Source organism: Carassius auratus, chromosome 38 (genome assembly GCF_003368295.1).
Source record: "Carassius auratus strain Wakin chromosome 38, ASM336829v1, whole genome shotgun sequence".
In the NCBI taxonomy this organism is placed as follows: Eukaryota; Metazoa; Chordata; class Actinopteri; order Cypriniformes; family Cyprinidae; genus Carassius; species Carassius auratus.
The window spans coordinates 8,638,180-8,660,909 of NC_039280.1; the positions used below are offsets into that span (position 1 = coordinate 8,638,180).

The following is a 22,730-nucleotide window of genomic DNA, read 5'->3' on the forward strand; positions in this document are numbered from 1 at the left end:
CTGCATTTATCAATGTCATAACAGATTTGAAAGTGAGTGTCACATCTTTTACTCAAAAACATTTAACGGCAGATGAATAAGGAGGACGTGTAGATGCTTAATGAAAATTAGTTGGATTTAAAACTAACAATATTGCTAAGAATTCCAAATAGTTAATTCCAATTTTCCTGCTTTAACTTATTCAAACAACACAAAAATTTGTCACGGGACATTTTAAATGATTTCCTTTTATTGTTCCTGTTAACAGTTCCATTGTAAAAGTAGGACATGCATGCTTCCTGGTGGCCTTCGATAGATTCATCACTCACAAACGACCAGGTTAGCAAACACTGTACTAACCATAAACATAAAGTACAACAAAAACACTTTCAGATCGGCATCTGTTTGCAGAGGATCTACCTGGAAATATGAAGCGTCATTAACACTCTAGTATTGACTTTTAAGAGTTGTTCACATTTCTTATCAAAAAACCCATAGTTTTTAATGCACTGTTGATATTTTAACCACATACTAGGCACGATAGCTTGTGAAAATGAGTTTTATTGGTACCATATATCAACTGTCAATGGCAGACACATGGCAAACATATATCTGTAAAACAACCAGAAACAAAGATGCTCTGAAAACAGAAGAGCACGCCAGCTCTATGGACGATTTGAGAAATAAACCAGAAACACTGTATTTCACAAGTGACATTGAAGAAAAATTAATTTCAGATTTGTATGCCTTAGAATGGTTATATTTAACCATAATTTAGTCTTCAACCGTTTTTAAAAGTCAGTGGAAGCCCTGCAATGGAGTGCCCTCTGGTATTTTAAAACCTAATACAATGTAACCTCAAAGGGGCTTCTTGGAATTATTGACCTGGATAATGTTTAATTATACAAATTTGAATAAGAATTCTTAAGGATTCATTCAAGGACTAATATATCATCTTAGGTTAAGGGAAAAAAAAACAAGTGAAATAATCTACAAAGGCAACATCAAATACAGAGCAACATGTATTGTCTCAATATAATGCAATGGCAAAGACTTTAAAAAAAATAAATACATTGTACATCGACTTAAAAACTATAATCTACCTTCTCATGTAAAAGGTAGTTGTACCTAAAATGCATCTAGAAACAATTTGAAATGAGAGGTTCAGTTTTACTTTTGACATATGAAGGGGTGAAGGGCACAGGGGTCCTAAGAAGAGTAAATAGAATTACACTTATACAGAACTTGGCTACTATCTTAAATATACAATCACAAATACACAAACAAAATGATGAAAAAACAAAAACATTATATAAACGTGTTGATTAAAGGATCTTGCTCCTTGGTCTGTAGCATCGGTTAAGAAAAAACAATAGCTGGGATACTAATTTGATGTTTTCCCTACACGTTCAAAGCAAACTAATGATCATTGTGTACGACAGGCGTTGAGCTCAGCCTGTTCTTTTCAATATAGGCTAAAAATCTCCATGAAACAATGTTTATAGCAACGGTCTTGGGACAAAATGTGCCACCGGCCGTTGTACTAACATTGTAGGATGTAGATCCTGCGAACAATGAGACTGTTACAGCTGCGATAGCTAATGTCTGACACATGCAGTTCCCAGACATACATGCTAAGATCATGTAATCTCATTTTCAAAGATGATTAAACAGAAACAAAGACAGATAGGTGGAAAGACTAAAGCAAATTAGCATCTACTTACAATAATATTGGTAACAGTAACAATACAAAATTTTTTATTTTACATTGAGATTGACAGCGTTTTCCAGTTAAAGATTATCAATTTTTTTGTTTTAATAAGAACAAAATTCATCATAATTTTTTTTAAGAAAAATAGATCCAAAATACAGTGACAAGAGTGCAAAGGATATTTAGAGTTTTTGTTTGCTTGCTTATTTTTTCACTTTAGAAATCGTTATAAAAAATAAAAAACAAGAAACTAAACAGAATGCAAACAAATAATAAAAATTAAAAAAATCAAATACTTTTTTTTTTTTGAGTCTGGTGTAATGGTCAGGCAAGCTCTCAGTGACCATTCCGGGCATAACCAAACTCAAGAACCTCGATGCTTTACACTTTATTTAGTTTTACTTAAAGAACTTTACGTAGTGGTTCTCAACTCCGGTCCTCAAGCTCCGGAACTGTACAGGTTTTTGTTCCAACCAGGTCCTACAAAACAAATAATTGAGTTTTTAAAAATGGAGCTTTGGGTTTGAGTCTGAGGTGCACACAATGGTCATATCACTAAACGGTCAGATAAAAAGAGATCCTTTCCTGTCAAGTGAGCACTACAGAAACGGCCATGCGTGTCAAAGCACAGCACGCACAGAGAGACCCGAGGTTGGAACAATAACCCACAGCCTGATCGCTAAGCTTGACCGAGACACAGAAACGGACGGCGTTGCAAAACGACTCTCAAAGAAACAAAACAAACAACAAAAACGGAATGTCTGACGGCGACAAAGGAGGAGGCCAACTGAGCAGAAGTCTAGGACCGGGTCTTGCGAGCCTTTCGCTAGCCCCTAACACTTCTACTGCGATGACTGTGAGGTGGGGTTGTCATTTTTGCTCTCCTGGCTGGAGGGAGCTTTGCTGTTCCAGGGGCTGTTGGTGCCCAGGGCGGGGGAACTGTTGAAACTGTCCTCGTCGTCGATGCCATTGGCCGCATCAAACTGTGTGTTTTCCAGCCGCGTGATGAGCCGCTCATCCTCGTCCCCGAACTCCCCTCCCATCAGAGTGGGCTCTCCCACCATCATCACATCCTGCAGGGGACAGGAAGGGGCGCAAACATTATCCCCACAACACGGGGGTGCTCCGTAGGGGGACGCGGTGGCTTTCTACACCACATCGCAACTGCAGAAGGCACTGAGGAACTACACCTCCACTATTCTGCCCACTACAAGCCCAAATCAGCACGGGAACTTAAACCAGCAGTGCTGTGTGTGAAAAGGCTATCTTCACCATGCATAACACTAAATAGATCTGCCATGGTGGGCATCCCGGATCCTTGAGTGCTGCATGGGTTCATTCCACCTCGGGTCTCTAGTGTTGGCTGCGTCTCTGGAGCTCAAACCACCCAAAAGACTGACAAAAAGCACAAAAAACCCACAGACCTGCGGCCCTAAAGGACCAGGGACTGCCCAGCATTGGATCATGTCCACTTGTCTCTATGTTGGGCCTGTCTTCCTAATATGAGGCATAACTTGAATACAAGCATTGGTCCACCCTCCTCCCGCTAACCCGTCTCCCATAGCTCAAAATGGACATCAAAATGAGATGCTTACAGGTACCTGGCTGGAGAGCGCAAAGCTGCTGGCTGGACTTTTCTTTTTACTGTTGTTGTTGTTGTTCCCCCCTCCAGAACTCATCGTGCTGCCGCCGGACATTTTTCGTTTCCTCCGCTTGTTGGGGGCTTGTCTTGCTGGCTCAGCTGGACAAAGAGCACAGGGGAGATATCTGAGAATCGGGTGGGACACTGCTGGATGTTCGACTTTGAGATGAAAGTCGCTCGATTCTCACCTGGTGGGGCCACCATCCGCTGCCATTTCTGAAACAGACAGGTTTTGAGGCAGTCTCGTGGGCTGAGACTGTACGTCTTGTGTCTGGACATCAGCTCCTGCATGGGCTCCAGGATTACACAAAGCTGTGAGAGAGAGAGAGAGAAAAAAAAAGTGTTAGTAATGTTTTTGAATTCATATCGACCGTTCTCCAGACTGATGGAAATGAACTTACTCGGAGGTAGTTCAGCGTGGAGTTAGATAAGCCACATCTAGTGATGTTTTTTGATAGCTGGTCAAGCATTTGGGGGTCTTGGGCCTGTTGAGGAACAAATTTAGTAAATCAACAACAAATGTGTGCCGACATGGTTGTTACCCATGATTTACCAAAGACAAGCACCAATTATGCTAAATACATTTACTGAAACTACAAGGTGGTTAATTTTTTGTTTAAAAAAAAAAAAAAATGTAAATATGAAGAAATATTTCTTAAAACGTCTTTACAATGATAAAGTAAAACAAAACAAAAAACAGCACATAGCTGAAATTATCTAGATAAACTACAAAATGGTCTGAATTAATAGCAAAAGTGCAGTTTAAAAAAAGTCTCTTATCACCTATGCTACATAGTTAAAAACACAAACCACTTATACGGTGGATATAGTTATAAAAAATTAAATAATAAAAAAAAAACGTATTCAGTGATGGTAAAGCGGAGTTTTAGCAGCCATTACTACAGTCTTTAGTGTCACATCAGATGTCATTCTAATATGCTGATTTGGTGCTCATGAAATATTATCATCAATGTTGAAAACAGATGTGCTGCTTAATATTTGTTGGAAACCATGATACCTTTTTACCAGGGTTTCTTGATGAATTGAAACAGAATTTATTTGAACCATAAATCACTTGTAGTATTATGAATGGGTTTACGGTTACTTTTAATCAATTTAATGTGTCTTTGGTAAATAAATAAAAAACATCATGACCCCAGACTTTTAAACCGTTATATCACTGTGTAGGGGCTCTAGAACAAATCCTTAAGATTGTCAATACTGAAAATACTGAAATCAAACTCACATGCATTGCCAGGATGCTCCTCGGCACCACCTCTCTGTGCTGTCTGATGCTGAAGTGCCACGTCTTTATACGCATCATGTCATCAAACATGAACTCGAGGTACAGTCTGCCCTCCACACACACCTGAGGAAATGAAAGGACTTCTCAGCAACATCATAAAGGTGGAGGTGGCCTACTTTAAACTCAATCGTTATGTTCTTATTGCAGAGCTTATTTAATGGAAGTACTTTGAATCCCATTTAAGATCACAACAAGAGTTAATGTATGCCTTCTCTGACACCGCATTCACTTTGGAAAGGAAATGAACGGGCAACACATGAAGGCCATTTTTAGAATTTATTTCTGATAATAAACTTTACATGAAGTGTGGTGTACAACGGTGTTCATAAAAGAAATGCTTAGTTAACGTTTTAAAACTCTGGCAATAAACACACAGGAAAAGGATACCTGTGTGAACATGGGTTTGCCGTTCTGTGTAACCATGGTGCACTGATCGCAGTCCAGGGACACAAAGTTATTGTGGAAAGACTCCTTGGGATGTTTCAGCACATAGAAGAGTTCAGTGGCCCCACCCTCAAAAATACTCCTGAAGTACCGAGGGATCAACGTCCTACCAATAGCTGGAAATAAGATAAGAATTTTGGATTCAGATACAGTGGGGAAAAGCAGGATATAAATGCATTTTCTCATTTCTCTGTCTATATTTGTTTATTCAGGGTCAAATTCAAACACAAACATTAAAAACACTGAAGTGACTTTATAAAACAGGACATTACTATATCGTTTGGGACCATCTTCCAGACAGAAAGTGATCGTCAGCATTGCATCGTCTTCGAAAAACTCTGTAGTGAACGCATCCCACCACAAATTGTCACAGTCCTGCTGAGATAGAACAAAAAACACTATTCACATGTAATCTTAATTCAAATAAACTTACATTTGCTAAACAAGCAGCAAGTAAATGCCATGGTTTTGCATGCATGCTAACAACCTACTGTTTCCATTTCAACAAATGAAGATTTCCGCTACTCCCTTTATAAATTTGTGTACCACGAATGTGATTTATTTGTAATTCTTTTTTACCTCTGTCCAATTCTGTAGTCTTTTGTTGAGCTCAAATATTCTGTAGTCTGTTTGATTCCCATACGGTGTGTGCCTCCTGTAACATGAAAAGAAATTGGAATGATTTCTAAAGTATCATGTGACATTGAAGTAATGGCTGCTGAAAATTCAGCTTTGAGTAACATACATTTTAAAAAATATAGGAAAATTTTCATTTCTATTGTAATAATAGTTCACAGTAAATGGTGAGTGTGGTAAACGACTTTAAAAAACATAAAAAGTTTTTTTACTGACCACAAACCTTCGAACAGTAGTGGTGCACGCGTTTATGAATTGTATAACAATACATTTCCACTTTTTAGAAAATATCCAAACAATATGAGTGAATAGGCAGAATAGAGTCTGAAAAGGCTTGAGGTAGTTTACAATAATAAGCGAAACCAAAAGCTTGTACATCCACTTTGTGTTACACCCTGTTGTCTATCACCTGTAAATAAACTGCTGTAGACCAAATGTCAATAGCCAAGTAAGTTCTTACCCTATTCCAGGCTCCATGTAAGAGGGTGGATACATCGGTGTCGGACTGCAATATAAAGAGCATTATTAAGACCTTAAAATGAGCACCTTTCATATTAAATATCTAGTGTATGATCAGTTTACTTTAGTTAGATGTTAGCTAGATGCCAAACTACTACTACTTTAAAACTAGAAAATAGCCACACACACACACACATTAGGCAAAAACACAAAAGTAATCACAAGTCTCACCCCACATCTCTATCCAGCATTGCGCCTGGGTGAAACGGAGGGAAGGCACTACCGTTGGGGGGCTCCTTTGGGGAGTACAGCTTGAATGACTTGGACGAACAGCCTAGATAACAAGAGAGAGAGAGAGAGAGAGAACACCATTCAGACATTTAGATTTAGAGTCCATTCACAAAATATACAGACAGGTCTACAAACCCAGCCAGTAAAATCCTGATCCATTTAGTGCAGCTGTAGGTAAACAAGACATGTCTATTTTTGGCCTTACTTCTGCATAACGTCTTGTTTTTTAATATATTAGGCGGCTTGAGTTATTCATGCCTACTGTCTGACCTTGCAATTAGTTTAGTGAAATGCATGTTGATATGAGCTTTAATATTTAATATCTGTTTGAAACAATAAATATGTATTTTTCAGACTGATAGTCCCCCACACCCTGGTCAGCAAACACCATTATGTGATCACGTGACATTTCCCTGAAGCTCATGACAGCCCATCCCCCAATCCCGTAAAAGGGATTCATGTAACTCCAGCTAGCCCTGCTCTGTAATTCATTTAAACTGAAACAGCAAACCTAAAGCAACAACCCAAAAACAGGCTTGACAAAGACTAATCTAATGCAATGCACAATTCAGTCAATTACTATAATGCAACATTATCCATTAAATGCACTTTATTTCCAAATTTTGCATGACAGTCAACCAGAAAATCTGGGGAAATTATCCATGGTCATACAGATCTGCTATTCTACTCGTCTGGTGCACCCTCCTGTCAATGTGTTATCTCTGTGAATTTTAGAAATCTGCATACTTAAAATACATTCTTTTAATACCTAACGTTACTCTCTTTCCATTAGAGCTGCTTTTAATGTATCGGTGAAACTTAATGCATTAATTATTTCTCAGTAATTTTCTAATATTTGCACGGTTTGACTAAAACTCACATTAAATTTATCAGAAAAACAACGTGTGTTATAATGCAATTTACACACAAAATAATAAATAAATAAACAAAAACATTTTAATCTCAAATTAAATCTTTTCGACAATTAAAACTCATGATATTGCGAAGACCTGCATTTAATGCATATTCACACTTCTCCACAGATTAATAGCAGTCACTTCATCCTCCTTTCTCTGTTGTTGCGGAAAACATTTGTGCTAAGATACTTACTAAGGTGTAAGTTAGCCACACTACTTCATACATTTCACACAAAAAGTGCACTTAACTACTTTTAAAACACACGCCACTTAATTCAAAACACTTATCGCTGTTTTTAGCATATGATTCCTAGCAAGTCTCTATATTTGTGTACTATAGCGACCAACTTGATAGCCTAGCTTAGCCAGGCCTGGCTCGGAACACAGGCGAGGCCCGCACAGGCTGCTGCTTCTCCTAACAGCGTAAACAACATCACCATAGCGACGCAATTCAACGCATTTATTTTCACGTTTTCTCGCTTTAAAACTAAACGTTGCTGTGAATTAGCGTTAGACTGACGCTCATGCGCACCTGCAGGAATCCAAGATGGAATTCGACGCTCTGTCCCCGGTGCTCCCTGATTATAATCCCGCTCTGTCGGTCGCTGTCGTTAAAGCCAGGTGAGCTGAAACATCAGCCCGTTTCAAACCATGGTGGTGTGCAAAAAGCAGTTACAAAATGCAGCTTCGGCGCTGGTAGATGTAGACCGTGTTAAACGGGAACCGGACTCAAGGGGGTAACGAGGAAAAGTGCCCGTGCGACCCTTTGTTCCTGCTCATGAACAATAGTCCAGGCCCTTCTTTCTCTCCGTGCAACCCCCCTCAACACTCCCTGCACTGGTTGAGCATCAACCCCTCGCGGTCCCCTCCAATCAAACCCACCCCTCCCCCAGCCCTGCACCCTCATCCGGGACACACTTCACGACGAAAGCCTACGTTGTAAACGTGTCAAAAGAGAAACAAGAAAACACTTCAGAGTGGACTACAGTTAAACTAAAATAAACAAATAAGTAAATAACTAACACATGACTTCAATGAATACAGAGAGAGGGCTTTGTTTACAGCACCTACACATCTTTTGAAGACCCTGCTGCTGATTCTCTAAATTAATTTACTTAAACTTAGTTTGTAGCCCTCAAACTAACTAGTAACTTTGACTTAAAAAACTTAAATAAACATCAGGTCATAAAACAGTCTGAAACTTTGCAAGTTAAAAATTGTATGTGTGTGTGTATATATGCACTAAAAAAATAAACACTAAAAACATCAGAATTTGGTTATATTTAAATATTTTATACATTTAGAAAATATACAAGAAACATAAAACATACATCTTATAATATGCAATTGGTATATTTAAATCTATATAAAATAATCATGTAAATCTGTATTGTATTTGTATATAAATTTCCCAGGTTAATTTAATTGATGTCACAACTTAAGACATTTGGACCAGAAAAAACTGTGAATTGGTCACAAAACATAAGTGCCAGAATTTATGAGGTTTAACTGATTTGCTACAATAAAATATTATAACCACAATTTGACTGTGAAATCACTACAGGCTTCATCTTTTCCTGCAACAGCAAATTATTGTAAAACTACAAAATAACAAGCTCATGCTGCAATGTGAGACAGTGGAAAACACCCATAAGCCCTTGTGTTTGAATAATGCTCAGACAAACAATTGGGAAACTTACAGAATGTGTAGAAAACGTGTTTTTTATCATTAATAGATGGTTAAGGTGTGTGTGTGTGTGTACCATGGTTTGGATGGTTTACAAGGACACAAATGGTATTACAACATGAAAGAGGTTTAAGGACACTGCCTATGTCCCTATAATTCAAAAGGCTTAAAAACATAAATTGTGTTTTTTTCAAAATCTAAACATGTAAAAAGTTTTCTGTATGTGGTAGGTTTAGGTGTAGGGCAATAGAAAATACAGTTTGAACAGTATAAAAACCATTGCACCTATGGAGAGTCCCCCTGTCTGTGTGTGTGCGTGTATGTGTTTAAGACACTATGGATAGTGAGAGCTAAGATCTAGACTTTATTTTATTTTTTATTTTTTTAAAGAGTTCTATGGAATATAAGATAAAGATGACTGGCTAAGCATGATCATAACTTGCAATCTACAAATGGCAATATATGTAACAGAGTGAAGGTGTTGCTTTAAGCAAAAGATCTGGGCTGGAAACTATCTAAAAGGCTGCTGGCTCAGTCGAGGAGATCCAGTTTCAACTCTAATCAAACATTCAAAATTACAGACAGGTGTTCGAGTGGTTATGGAAATAAACTTTACAGAGGATCTCCAGGAACAGCATTGAGCACCTTTGCCGCAATAGTATTGTTCCTGTAATTTGGCGCTATTGGTTGGTGAGGTCACAAAAACAAGTTCCACGGTCCTGTCTTCACAGGCAATATAAATATGCAAATTCTAACATGCTGAACTTTTGCCTTGTGATATCAGTACTTTCTCAGAAAAAAGGTCTACAGCATAAACCTAACGAAATAAAGGGTTGCACCCTTTAGGTTCTTTATCTATTTAGAACCATAGTATGCTGAAGAATCCTTTCTTTATGAAACAGTTTTTTTTTGTTGTTGTTAAGAGTTCAGGGTTCTTTATTCCCAACTTTTTGTTTTTTCAAATCTGTAACTATCAAAGCACATCATTACTGATTTTCTGGAACACACTTTCAACAGGTAAACAATTTCATTTTAAAATTGAAACTGGTTTCCAAACAAATATGTTATTTTCTCTTTTTAGTTTTTTTGTAAGTGTGAGCAGCTCTGCGGAGCTGAGGATATGTTTCTTATCTTCTCCACTAAGTAACAGAGACATTGAATTTATAATCCATTTTTTTTTATTATTACTTGGGTTTATGCACAAACATACCCAGTCACAAAAAATATATATTAAAAACATTTGGAATATTTTGTTAAATTGCATACACATTTTTTTCATTTCACTTTTTTCCTAATTATATAAAAACGGTCTCACATTTTATTAAAGGAGGAATGTTGAGTTTCATTGTAACATTTTTCAAAATATCTTCTATGTTCCACAAAAGAAAGAAAGGCATTATTACATCAACTTAATTTCTGGGTCAGGTGTCTCTTTCAGACCGATTAAAGCCTTCAAGCCAGAGACTTTACTTTAGAATCAACTGTATATTAATCTGGCTGTGGATCAAATCAACATAATACATTTCTAATAAATTCCAGTGTTGGGTTAGACTCCCTCAGATAGAACAACATCGCCCCCTAGTGTCACGAACGTTTTCTGAAGTCCCAAGGACTGTAGTACAAATTTAGCAAAGAAACTACCGGCCAACTTCACAAATACACGAGTGTTAAGGGAGACAATGAAGATTATATAAATTAGCGTGCGAAATCAGGATGACAGGTATCTCATCGTGGGTCTGATAACTTATGGATCTAATAAGCTGCTTGTTTAAATGCTACATTCATTTCAGACACGCTGAACAAGAAAACGATTATAGCTAAACTTCCATTGGGGGCTCATGCTGAATTCATTTATGAAGCTTTATGAACGTGCTTCATCTGCAGCAGTGAAGCTGTTGCTATTTTAACTCCTCTGGTTTGAATGAAGGATTGCCTCTGTGGGAAAAACTCCACCCTCCACCAACATGGCTGACAAAATCTCTCTCCCTGATGAGGCCTCTGCTTGCCTCTCAGTGCTCCAGGGGCTCTTTGTTATGCCACTGCATCATCTCTCCCAAACACAAGCACAGGAGGAGCCATGCGCCTCATGCTCACCCAGGCTGCTCACAGCTACACGGCTGGCAGAGCGCGATAATGCTCTGGCGACAGACGACATATGTGAGGGCCATACTAACTACTGTGGGGGAATGACTGCGGTACAAATCATGTCTAATGTCTGTCCTCCACTCAGAGGAATGTGCAGGAGAGGAATCTCATGTGCTGTTCACAAAAGATGGACTACACTTTTTTCCTCCCCATGAAATCGGTGTAATAAATCCCCAGATCCAGATTAAGCATTTATATACCGCATGCATGAATATTTGTTTACGTCTTGGAAAACCAGTAGATTTAGGGAATTTCAAATGTGTGATTGGAAATGAATGAAATGTAAAAAAAATTATAGTCAATAGAAATATTTTATATTCTGAAGGGTTTGTTTTGGTAAATACTCTTTGTGATATTGTTACTGTTATCTTGTCATCACAAACTGGAAAAGTCATGGTAAAATCATTAGTGAGAAAATATTAACTGTACATGCTAATATGTTGGTAAAATCTGGATTGTTATTTTTTATTTTTTTTTGGTTATCAAAAATATTTCAGTAATATAACAGGAGGACATTTTTTGATTATCTTTAGATGTTTAAATATTTTATTCAATAAAACACTACATTTATTTGATTAAATACAGTAAAAACAGTAATACTGTAAAATATTAATACAATTTAAAAACTATTTTCCAGTTGAATACATTTTAAAATACAAATTATTCCGGAAATGGTTATTTCTCCAGTCAGAAATCTGGTCTTCATCTCTTATTATTATCAATGTTGAAAAGAGTAATGCTCTTTCATATTTGAGTGATATCCACTTTTAATTTTTTTTTTGATGATTAAAACATTCAAAAGAGCAGCTTTTATTTAGAAAAAATATATATTTAGTAGCATTCTAAAAGTGTTTACTGTCATGTCTGATCAACATAATGCATCCTTTGTTGAATAAAAGTAATGATTTCTTTAAAAAAATAACAATGATAATTCTTACTGACCTCAATCACTAGCAATGGACACACTTTAAAAGACTGCCACTGGTTTTCCAGATGATGATGCTCTGATGACCCAGCAGGGATCAAACTGTCTCGCAGGCTTTTCTAAAGCTTGTGCTCTACAGGTGATTCCTTTCTTTTCATGTCAAACCACTCATTACCACCTAAAAGTCTTACATGCATTTGATTGCCAGAGACGTATGCAAAGCTAAGTGAACCCACTGGTGGATTAAATTGACTGGCTTTTTTTTGTTGCAAGCATCTCTTTAAGCCGTTAAATCACTCGGAAACACGCTTTGCGCTGCTGTGAGAGGAAATAAGATGAGGGCTCTGAAATGTCCACGCTTAACAAATATCCTGTGAATATTCTGCCTCCTGATGCACTGCAGTGGTAACTTAGTGGTTAAAGATGTGGCAAAGCACTTAACCTCAAGTCACTCCACGGGGACTGAACCTGTAATGAATATACTGTAAGTCACTTTGGATATGGAAGTGTCTGATGAATGACTAATAAGCAACTGTGGTGTTTGTTGACTTTGTTGGCAAACACTTTGTGCCATCAAACACCAGTGTCAAACCTCAAAAAGCAGCGGTAGAAATATTTGATGAGAATGCTGAGAAAAATCAATGAGCAGTAAAACATACTGAGGAAAACACATTTGCTGTCATTGGGAATAAATCAGAACTGGCACTTTAGGTGTTCCTTACATAAAACACACACTTCAGGTATACAGAGAGAGTGTGGGGTCTGTTGCAATCATACTGTGTGTGTTTCCATTGGCAACAGCAGCCGCAGGGTCGGGTCATGAGAGTTTATTGAGGTTTCAGGGCAGGAGCCACTGAGCTGGAAATCATAGAGAAGCAAACAGCTGATCCTCGTCACTCTACAAGATACAGATGCCTTTGCTTACTTTTCATTTTATTACTGCAGTTCTACACTACACTCGGTCTTACACTTACAATTGCTAATCTATACAGTTATTCGGGTCCAACTAAAGCAGCTGCTCTTTATCATGATTGCAGAATTACACACTAACATTTTCTGAACAAAGTATTTGCACATGCAAAGGTCTCCACCATGAAGTAAGTGTGTTGCTATGCAGTTCCTAGAATGGTTTGGGTAACGTTAGATGCAAAGCAGATTATTAGCTCAAGTAAAGAGTCAACCCCTAGCAAAAAGTCACCATTATACTGGTTTCTAGATTGCTTTTTTTCTATCTTCAGAGTAAGTCTATTTCTTTAGGGAATTCTTAAAGGGATAGTACACACAAAAATGAAAATTCTGTCATTTATTACTCACCTTCATGTTGTTCCAAACCCGTAAGACCTCTGTTCATCTTTGGAACACAAATTAAGATATTGGATGGAGGTCTTACAGGTTTGGAACAACAAGAGGGTGAGTATTTAATGACAGAATTTTCATTTTTGGGTGAACTATCCCTTTAACCCAATAACTCTAACTACAAATGACTTAATTACACCAGCAGGTGGAGACAAGTGACTGTGTGTATAAGTGAGTTATTTGATCATCTATTAAATCATTTGCTCAAAAACACAATCCAATCAAGAATGAGACACCGAATTCAGAGTAGATTGATAGTATAGGTCTATTACTTTTTCTACAATATAGTGCACAAATTCAAGTGCTTTCAGGAGTCATTGATTAATTCACTCAAACGATTTGTTCAAAAACACTGATTCATTTAGGAACAAAACTGTAATACTGTGTGTTTCTGGCTTCTTTGGCAAGTATGGCGGCACGAGAGTAGGTGCAGTAACTGGTTATATTGTGTCTAAAAGACAAGTTACTCAAAATTGTATCTTATTAACTTATATCTTAAAAAACTTTTTATTAAACTAGCAGCCTATGTAATCGCAATATCACATTTAACCTAACCTTTTTTTTTTTTTTTACTACAATTACATTTGCATTAATATTTTCAAATTCTGTGAATGTGGTTAAAATTATATACATATCACATATATGTATATGTGTCTTTAGTGTCCATTTTTTTAAATGAAAAAATAAACAAGCTGAATAAATAAGCTTTCAATTGATGTTTATTAGGATCGGACCATATTTGAAAATCTTTCATCTGAGTGTGCAAAAAAAATCAAAATACTAAGAAAATCACCTTTGAAGTTATCCGAATGAATTCTTAGCAATGCATATTACTAATCAAAAATTAAGTTGTTATATATTTACAGTGGGAAATTTACTAAACATCTTCATGGAACATGAACTTTACTTAATATCCTTATCATTTTTGGCATAAAAGAAAAATATATAATTTTGACCCAATGTTTTTTTTTTTTGGCTATTGCTAAAAATATAGCCTAGTGATTAAGACTGGTTCTGTGGTCCACGGACACATATTCGTTTATTTTGCAGACCACTAGCACCCTACTGTGGCCCCATGGTGCCCAGAAGGATGACAGTTTGAAAACGCATGGAAAAGTAACAGCACACTTTTCATCATCAATCCGCACTATTTAAGGAATCTTTCATATCCACAGCCCAAACAGTGAGTCACATGCCAAATCTTAACACAAACAGAGGTACAAATATAAGCAATAGCAATAGTGATGCTTATCCTACCAAGCACCACTAATAAATCATCAGTCTATAAAATCATGTGTCCTTTAGTGTTCAAAAAGCACATTGATTCTTGCTGTGGTGGAGTCGTACAGCTGGCAAATGTCAGCTCTTATCTAATATTCCCTCATCATCGCTGACACGTGACATAACGAGTTCTAACATCCCCATCTAACACTGACAAGTTGAGGGGAGCTGATTTTCTGTACAGGAAGCCATTTTGTTCTAGCTCTGTGTAATGAGACAGATCCGTGAGCCACGGGCTGGAGGGGGCGGGGGGTGTTGCACACGCACACACAAATGCACGCTAAACGCACTATGCACAGGCATTGCCAATCCAGCAGAGAGAATGTAAATCAGCACAGCTTCTCCTAACTTGACAGGCACACCCTAACCCTTTCGTCGTTGTGCAACTTGAAACAGGCTTGCTTTGTGACCGAGGTTGCTATTTTAGCTTTGCTTAAAGTCATTTCCTTTTAATCAAGGGGCCATGTGACTTTCTGCATGAGGTAACAGGACACATGCTGATACTGAGTGCTTGTGGGTGAGAGGTAGAGAGTCGAGTGGCAGAGAGCAGCTGGATGGAGCTTAGTATCATTTAAAAGCGTCGGTGGGTTTATCTAGCTCAAACAAAGCTATAAAAGAGGCCATTAAAAGCATGCAATCCACGCTCCGCGATATATCCGCTGAATCCTGATGAGAAGATCACGGCGGCCCACTGTACGTGCAGCCCATAAGAGCATAGGAATGTAAACAAACCAGACTTCAAATGAAACCTGTGTCGAGGGGAGAGGCGTGCGCTGTAAGAACAGATTGCATTGTGTTTTTCTGACAGAGGTGAACATCACAAGCAGGTTTTTTGTTACGGAGCTCTTCTGCCTTTTTTTGAAACGGCGCAGTGGGACCCCACACAAAAGCAAGAAAGAGCCATCTCTCATGCTCCGAGCCTCTGTTTCAGTCTAGCCCCGTCTCCTTCTTTCTTCTCTCGCCCTTTTTCCAGCCTCCCTCCTCACATAAAAAAGGAAAGCAATCAGACAGGACACATGTCTGTGGAAATTTCCATGACTACGCTTGTAAAAATGTACCCTTGTGACTTGATTTTCAACAAATGCAACGTGCCAAATTTTGGCTTGTTTATCAATGGGGTTGGCCAGAGAGGCTTTTGTGGCTCTTGCACAGAGAAGAAACGTCTTGCCTTGTGTTTATGGCACAGAAACAATCCCCACACTGGTCCAAACTTGCCTTGATGCCATTCACCCTGTTTTTAATCTTTATCACAGTGAGGGAGAGGACAGACGTTATGTGCCTTGTAATAGTGATTGTCTTTCCATGATGCCACAGATCTTAAGAACATGAAGTTTGGTACTTGGAAACTCCTATAGACTGAACATATGGACTCGATTAAAAACATATTTAAGTGATTTAGAGACTAAAACTTGTGAGAGAAAAAGACTGGGTCAGAAACAAGGGTGCCTTGTGTCTAGTGGTGTAAATTTGTCCTCTCTGTTTAGGTGATGGCGCACACTGGGCTGCACAGCAAAGTCAACATATGCTACATCACTGCTTCCAGCATATTTGACCACACACAAACCAGCCATGCTCTTTTATTACAGGGCCAACAGGTAACATTAAAACAACAAGATTTCCAATCTTCCATCTTAGCAGCTTTATATCATCACATGTCACTTAACACATTTATAAAATGTGTATGGCCAAACATTTCATGCCACCACTGAACAGGGGTTCCCAGTGAGGATACTTGCTGTCAGACCACCAACATGAAGCCACGTCTTTAGGAGCATCACTTTGTTTTTATGAAGCTTTTGTCCCATAGTAGAGTGTGGGGCTGGAAAAGTCCTGGGTTTGATTTGAACTGATCAAATGTATACTTTAAATACAAATATTATATAAATATAAAACAAAACATATATATATAAACAAATAAAAAAAGATTTATAAATACAAATATTTTTATAAAGATGAATGGATAAAAACATAAAATGTAAATATTTAAAAATATAAATATATTAATTCATACATAAATTAACAGATCTTAATATATAACAAATGATAACTATAGATGCATAGATAATATATAAAAGTATTATATTTTTAATATTGGTTTATGCATTAAAAATGTAAGTAAAAATACTAAAATAACTAAAATATTTATAAAAGTTAACTAATGTAAAATAAGGCTAATTTGTATGCAAAATATACAGTGGTTTATGATTGTGACTGATTGTGCAATTCCTATATAAATTAGTCAAGACATATGTTTAAGATGTCTCTATTCAACAGTCTCAGAGCAAGAACAGCTGCCAAGAAAGTGAATGCCTTTGATTTCAAATGCCTTCAACATGTGAAAAATGTTTGCAATGCAGATGAACGGACTTGTTTTTTCTTCATATTATCTCCTGCCATTGGCACAAATGACCAACCAACGCCTAAAACTGTTTTCAGAACATGATACATGAAGGAAAAACAAAGAGAATATGTTTTTCATAACCGTCAGAAGTTAAACTGCCACAGTGTCCTGCTCAATCAAAAGCCTTTACTTGTTTCTCTATGCAAAGCACTTTTAAGCTTTGAGCGATGTCTGACGTCATTTGACAAAAGCACAGCACTCCACACAACTATACACACCAGTCAGAGAGGCTAGTCAAGTCACAGCAACGTCCAGGAAGTCACTGCTCTCAGGTCACGAACAAATGCTTGCTATTACGTGCAGAAATATAAGCCACAAATTAACTTTTCTAAAACAAATGACACCCGACAGGAATGCTGATTTATTTAATGCTCCTTTCCAGTTCAAATAAACAGGCCATAGGTGCAATGCAATGCGACATATGACCTAAGTGGCCCACAGTAATGGAGCAAAAAAGATGTGAAATCTTCCAGGTATCGTGCTCTTCCTTTCATTCCCCAAAAATCCCCAAAACTCCTGCCTGAAGCGGTCCATGCAGAAGAGAGGGAATTGAAGCTCTTACCTGGGCAAGCACAACCTCCAACAGACATCTTCTCACATGTTTGGCACTGCTCTTAATGAAATGGTGTTGTTCAGTCCACGCACTGTTAGCATGGGCTCCTTCTGAGAAATAGAAACAGGCAGAAAGGGGTGGGGAGTCAGCCGGAGGAGGGCACAAAAAAAAATCAAAATGTAGAAACAAGAGCTCAGCGAGAAACAGGAAGTAGGAATAACACTCCTGCTCGACACTGCACCCAGGTTCATTAATATGCAAATTTCAATACTTGTGGGAGGGAGAAAATATGAGAGTGAGAGAGGCAGAGTGTGTGTGTGAGACACAGGAGAGGATCAGAGAGGGAGGGAGAGGGAAAAGCGAGAGCCAACATTGTCAAAGTGACCTGTGAGGCACATTTTAGAGCACACTGGCCATGTGATGCTGTCCTTTTTTTCTCTCTATGTATTGCCTATTTTTGCCTTGTGCTGCTAACGGAGATAAACAGCAGCAGCCAGAGCCCAGAGGCACGGAGTCATTACCGCCTAGTGGAGCTACGACACACTGCATAAACACACACATACACACACAAGCACACGTACAGCCTGCCCTCCTGATGCTCCCTGGGGTCTGCTGTACAGCTCACCCCTGCCAGAGTGAGACACACACACACACACACACACACACTCGATCTGCTGCATGACTGATCTGCCTTCTCCTCATACAACCGTCCTTCTGCTCTTTCCGTTTCAGTAACCTATGCATTGCTATGCATTATTCACTCTTTGATACATTCACAAAAAAGTACTGTGGGGGAGACATGCACAATATTTTGGTACCATATCAGTTTTTAGCCAAAAAATATATTAGATATACTTTTATTTTATTTATCAGTATCAATAAATATTAGATATTCAATTATACATGCAATTGTACATCATGCTTTCATAATTTAACAAATGTTAATGTTTGTATAAAATATATCATTATATACAATTTTTTGATCGTAAATATTTACCTAGAAGTTATTAGCAAACAGCAAATACAAGTAATATTAGTATAGTAAGTATTAATATAAAATACCCTTATTTAATAACATTTAATAAATTAAATCTCAATCTTTATACTGCATATTATAGTATTGTGATGCCTAAATTCACTTGTAGAATTTAAAATGACTTATATTATATTGAAAAATATGTATTATTGTAATTTTTTATGTCTTTAATTTTAATATAAGCGCCTGCAAGAGTACAATCATTAGATGGAAAAACAATTGTAAGTACAATATCTGTGGTTTATTCATAGTGACAAAAATTATATATATATATATATATATATATATATATATATTTTTTTTTTTTTTGTGTATGTCGGTAATCATACTAAATGTGATTCAGTTTTACTGACAATATCAACAAAATCAATCGTTTATTATATAATTATTATCTACCTGGTACATCAGGTTATCTTGGCATTTCCCATTATACATGGTTACTTTTTTTTGTACAATAACTGTGATTTATTCATAATGACAAGATAATGTTACTGTTTATGCTTACAATATTCATATAGCTTGGTATTTGCATGGTACTTTTAAGAATACTATGTTCAGAAACACAGTAATTTATTTTAGTACAGTAATCATTCTTAATGATTTTGCTACCATATTCATATAGCATATCTAAACGGTACACTGAAGTATTTTTAAAAATACCATCGTATTTCCATGCAGCCTGTCCAAAAACATAGAAATACCTTGTTCTATAAACATGTCAACTGCCATTTATTTGTACAGACAAGAAAATGGTTCAGTTAATGGCTACAGGCAGTTTAGATTAAAAATGCAACACGTACCTGGAGCACTGGGACATTGGAGAAACAGCCTCTTTGGAGTGTGCTAAGGGGTCTAATTTCTTCAAGGAATCAGTATCTAAAACTGGCTGACCACTTACACCAAACAATACACCGTAGAAGTTATTCACTTTGCAAGTGTAAAAAGCTCAGCATTCGTCTTTGTCTAAGTGCACATTCAAATCTTCAGCCCTCCCTGTTTTAAATACTCATTGGCTTTCTCATAGTCCCAAAGGACAGACAGAAGTCCCTGTCCGCATGGCACCCGCTCCGTGTCAGTCCCGCGATCGATCGACGCCTCCCTCGCTTACCCCTCTCAAAGCCTCTCCCTCCAGTGGGCTGTGCTTCTAACTACTGAATTTCACACACCACTGGTCCTTCACGTCCCCTGTCAAAGCTGCCTGACAACTCCAGAGAGGGGGGAGTGAGAGAGCACTCAGCAACCTCTTGATTTCCCAGACTCTCATCTGGTGTATCTAGGGAACAGGACACTGCTTTCTTCGCACCGCTGTTATTACATGTCACCTGTCACTCAAAATCAATATACTGATGACACGGAGACAACACTCTCAATCCCACGCATGCACTAAAGACCCGCCAGTCGGATGTAAAATCATTTACTTACTCCTAAAATGCCTTTAATGAACTCAACTGATTTACTTTCTTCAGCCGAGAGGAGCTGCAGTCCAAAACACAGCGAGCAAAGAACAAAGAGAGCCACTTCACTGAGAATAATTTCACACTGAAGGATTTTCTTTGCGCTGCTGTAGGAAATGGCTTTTTGTTTTCAGAGCCACAGATTGGCTTTGAAGCCCTGAGCCTCGGGAGATGCTCTTCACCACAGACTGCACAATCAGGTCCCGCTCTCCCTCCCTCTCCTTCGTCCTCAGTCACACACTCTCACACTCCGACTCTGCTGAAAACAAAGATGATCCCTCCTCTGTCTTTCCTCTGACACCACCATTATGGTAGCTTAGATGTTTACCTGTGTGCGCTGACACTCACTGACCTTCCCTCGCAGTTACGCTGGTGTTCCCGGTCGCACTGTTGAGAAACAGAGAGGAAGGCTGTACAATCAACTCTTGGTCCAATTAAGTGCATGAAAACAACACCAAATGCAGCCAGTTTATTACACTAAAACAGCTTGAGTTCAATAAAAGCCAGTGAATCTAATCAAGTTCCACGTTGTTTGCCTCACCACATTTTTACCTTTTCAGAGTCTGTGCTGTTTGTGGTAGTCAAAGCTTGGTGTATTGATGATCTGGAGCTGGGTCAATTAGCCCTAAAAAGCATGGACAGAGAAAGAGAGAGAGAGAGAGAGAGAGAGAGAGAACGCAGAGGAGAGCAAAAGGAGGGGGCGGGAGAGAGCGCACGGATCCACTGGAATAAATATGACGCAGAGCCAGAGCAACTTCTCCAGCCCGCTGTACCCAGCGAGGGCACTGTCACCATGGCAACGGCAGAGCAGTGATAGCTCGCCGGGGCACACAAGGCACAGCATTATTCTGTCTCTCGCTCGCTCGCTGGAAATACACTGTTCCACTCAGGCGGCGAGCACGTAGGCAGGCGGACGGGCGCCTTGTGTTCAATTAACTCTACTCGTTCAGGGCCCCAGGAGCCCAGCCACCTGTGACCTAAGATGAGGACGGACACAGCTTAATGTGAAGGTTATTTGAGAACATGGCAAATGGGTCACAAATCAACGTTTGGAGACAGATCCTTACAGACACTATGTTATACAAAGCAAAGAGTCTACCTAGTGTAATTGAATGGGAAGAGTTTATACAGCATTGTGAATAAGAACGGTTTATTGGCTTGCTGAAAAATAAATTGGGGGGACGTTTAAATAATAACAATGCACAAAAAACGGGGAAGTTTCTTCTTTGTGTTTTTAAAATGTTTTCTATATAGACGATCCCTGTTCACACTGATCTACGAAAATGACAAAAAATGCTGTAACAAGCATGCCAGGCCAGTAGATGGCGATGTCACTTTGTAATTTTTATAGTTTATATAAAGACAATAAAGATAACTTGAACTTTGAAACGTTATATATATATATATATATATATATATATATATATATATATATATATATATATATATATATATATAAACACAGTTTTCATCTTCAGGCCAACAAAACACTGTTGCCATGTAAATAAACTGCCAAAACTCATAAAATGTTTTCAGTTTTTAGTTAAAAGCTGTTGTGTAAACACCCACTTGGTTTGTTAGTCTGAGGTGGTTTAAGGTGGACTCCCAGTCTGGCTGAGCTATTTTTAGCTGAATGGAGAGCTGGTCTTCAAAGTTTGGGGGACTTTATATCTGGTCAGGCAGGTAGAAGAACAGGTTAACCAGACTGGGAGACAAGCTCAAACCGGCTAAAACCAACTTAAACCAGCTTAGGGAAGATAAAGCAGGTTTATTCAGTAGAAAATACTTTCATTATCCCATTGAAAAAAACCTAGTGATTTAATCCGGTCCTGGCCACGCTGTCTTTAGCTGGCAGCCAGTCTGACCAACCTGGAAGACAAGTAAACCAGTTTAGGCTGGTTTGAGCAAGATTTTTCAGCAAGGTAGTTCTTTGAGAATGCCAAAATCAGCCGATATTCTTGCATTGAACTTCCACTAGCAGTGATGTCTAGATTGAGACATTCTTCAAATTATTTGACCCACACTGAAATCAAAAGCAATTTGTTTTATTAGTAATGGAAAGCTGAAGTAGTCAGGAAAAATGGGCATGTCCAGACAGACAAAAATATAATAAGCTTTATCTTAATGAGCTGTCAAGCAGTGTTAAAAACTAAATTCCACCCAGTGGGCCGAGGAACTGGGTGATCCCTTCACCATAATTTGCTTGCTTAGGAAAATACAGTATGTTTTATAAACAACAGCTCTGGCCAACAAGGACATGAGATTTTTCTTCTGTCTTTTTATGCTTTGAGTGGTGTCTGCTGCTTGCCAAGAGCAAAGCTGAGTAATGAGACAGGATGGAGAGGAATGGAGAGTGCCAAGTGACTCCAGTCTCAACCAGTCTCAGCAGAACCGTTCTAATGATGAGAGCCACATAATGGAAGGTGACCCACTTATTGTGCCACGTCCCTCTGTGATTCACCGTCTCTAAAGCCACCCTGGCCCAGTTTCAATGTCTACACATTGTG

The 22,730-nt window shown here is 38.2% G+C and overlaps 1 protein-coding gene and 1 non-coding gene across 9 annotated transcripts; both read right to left on the minus strand.

Annotated features, from left to right (window-relative positions):
* Positions 1-520: 520 nt before the first annotated feature.
* On the minus strand, positions 521-19,911 carry LOC113056929 (LIM domain-binding protein 1-A-like). Of its 8 annotated transcripts, none has more exons than XM_026223876.1 (12): positions 19,570-19,903; positions 17,743-17,843; positions 6,409-6,511; positions 6,179-6,223; positions 5,662-5,737; positions 5,355-5,460; positions 5,026-5,198; positions 4,579-4,701; positions 3,734-3,817; positions 3,521-3,644; positions 3,292-3,431; positions 521-2,763 (listed from the first exon to the last, which is right to left on the minus strand). In XM_026223876.1, the coding sequence occupies exons 2-12, from the start codon at positions 17,768-17,770 to the stop codon at positions 2,533-2,535; spliced, it is 1,233 nt and encodes a 410-aa protein (XP_026079661.1). In that variant the 5' UTR covers positions 17,771-17,843; positions 19,570-19,903; the 3' UTR covers positions 521-2,532. The 8 variants fall into 8 exon arrangements, with proteins under 8 accessions (XP_026079661.1, XP_026079659.1, XP_026079664.1 ...); XM_026223874.1 differs by having other exon boundaries at positions 3,286-3,431; XM_026223879.1 differs by having other exon boundaries at positions 521-2,170; positions 3,286-3,431; positions 19,570-19,898.
* Positions 4,769-4,903, minus strand: LOC113057570 (small nucleolar RNA SNORA13). The gene has a single exon (XR_003277845.1). It is a non-coding gene; the product is annotated as a small nucleolar RNA SNORA13 (small nucleolar RNA).
* Positions 19,912-22,730: the final 2,819 nt, after the last annotated feature.

Bases quoted from the DNA above. Each gene is read 5' to 3' on its own strand.
- LOC113056929 (XM_026223874.1), bottom strand. From the start codon at position 17,770: ATGTCTGTTGGAGGTTGTGCTTGCCCAG. The intron at 5,199-5,354 runs GTAATGTCCTGT...TCTTATTTCCAG, and splicing joins AGATGGTCCCAAACGATATA to CTATTGGTAGGACGTTGATC. The intron at 2,764-3,285 runs GTAAGCATCTCA...TGTCCCCTGCAG, and splicing joins CGCTCTCCAGCCAGGTACCT to GATGTGATGATGGTGGGAGA.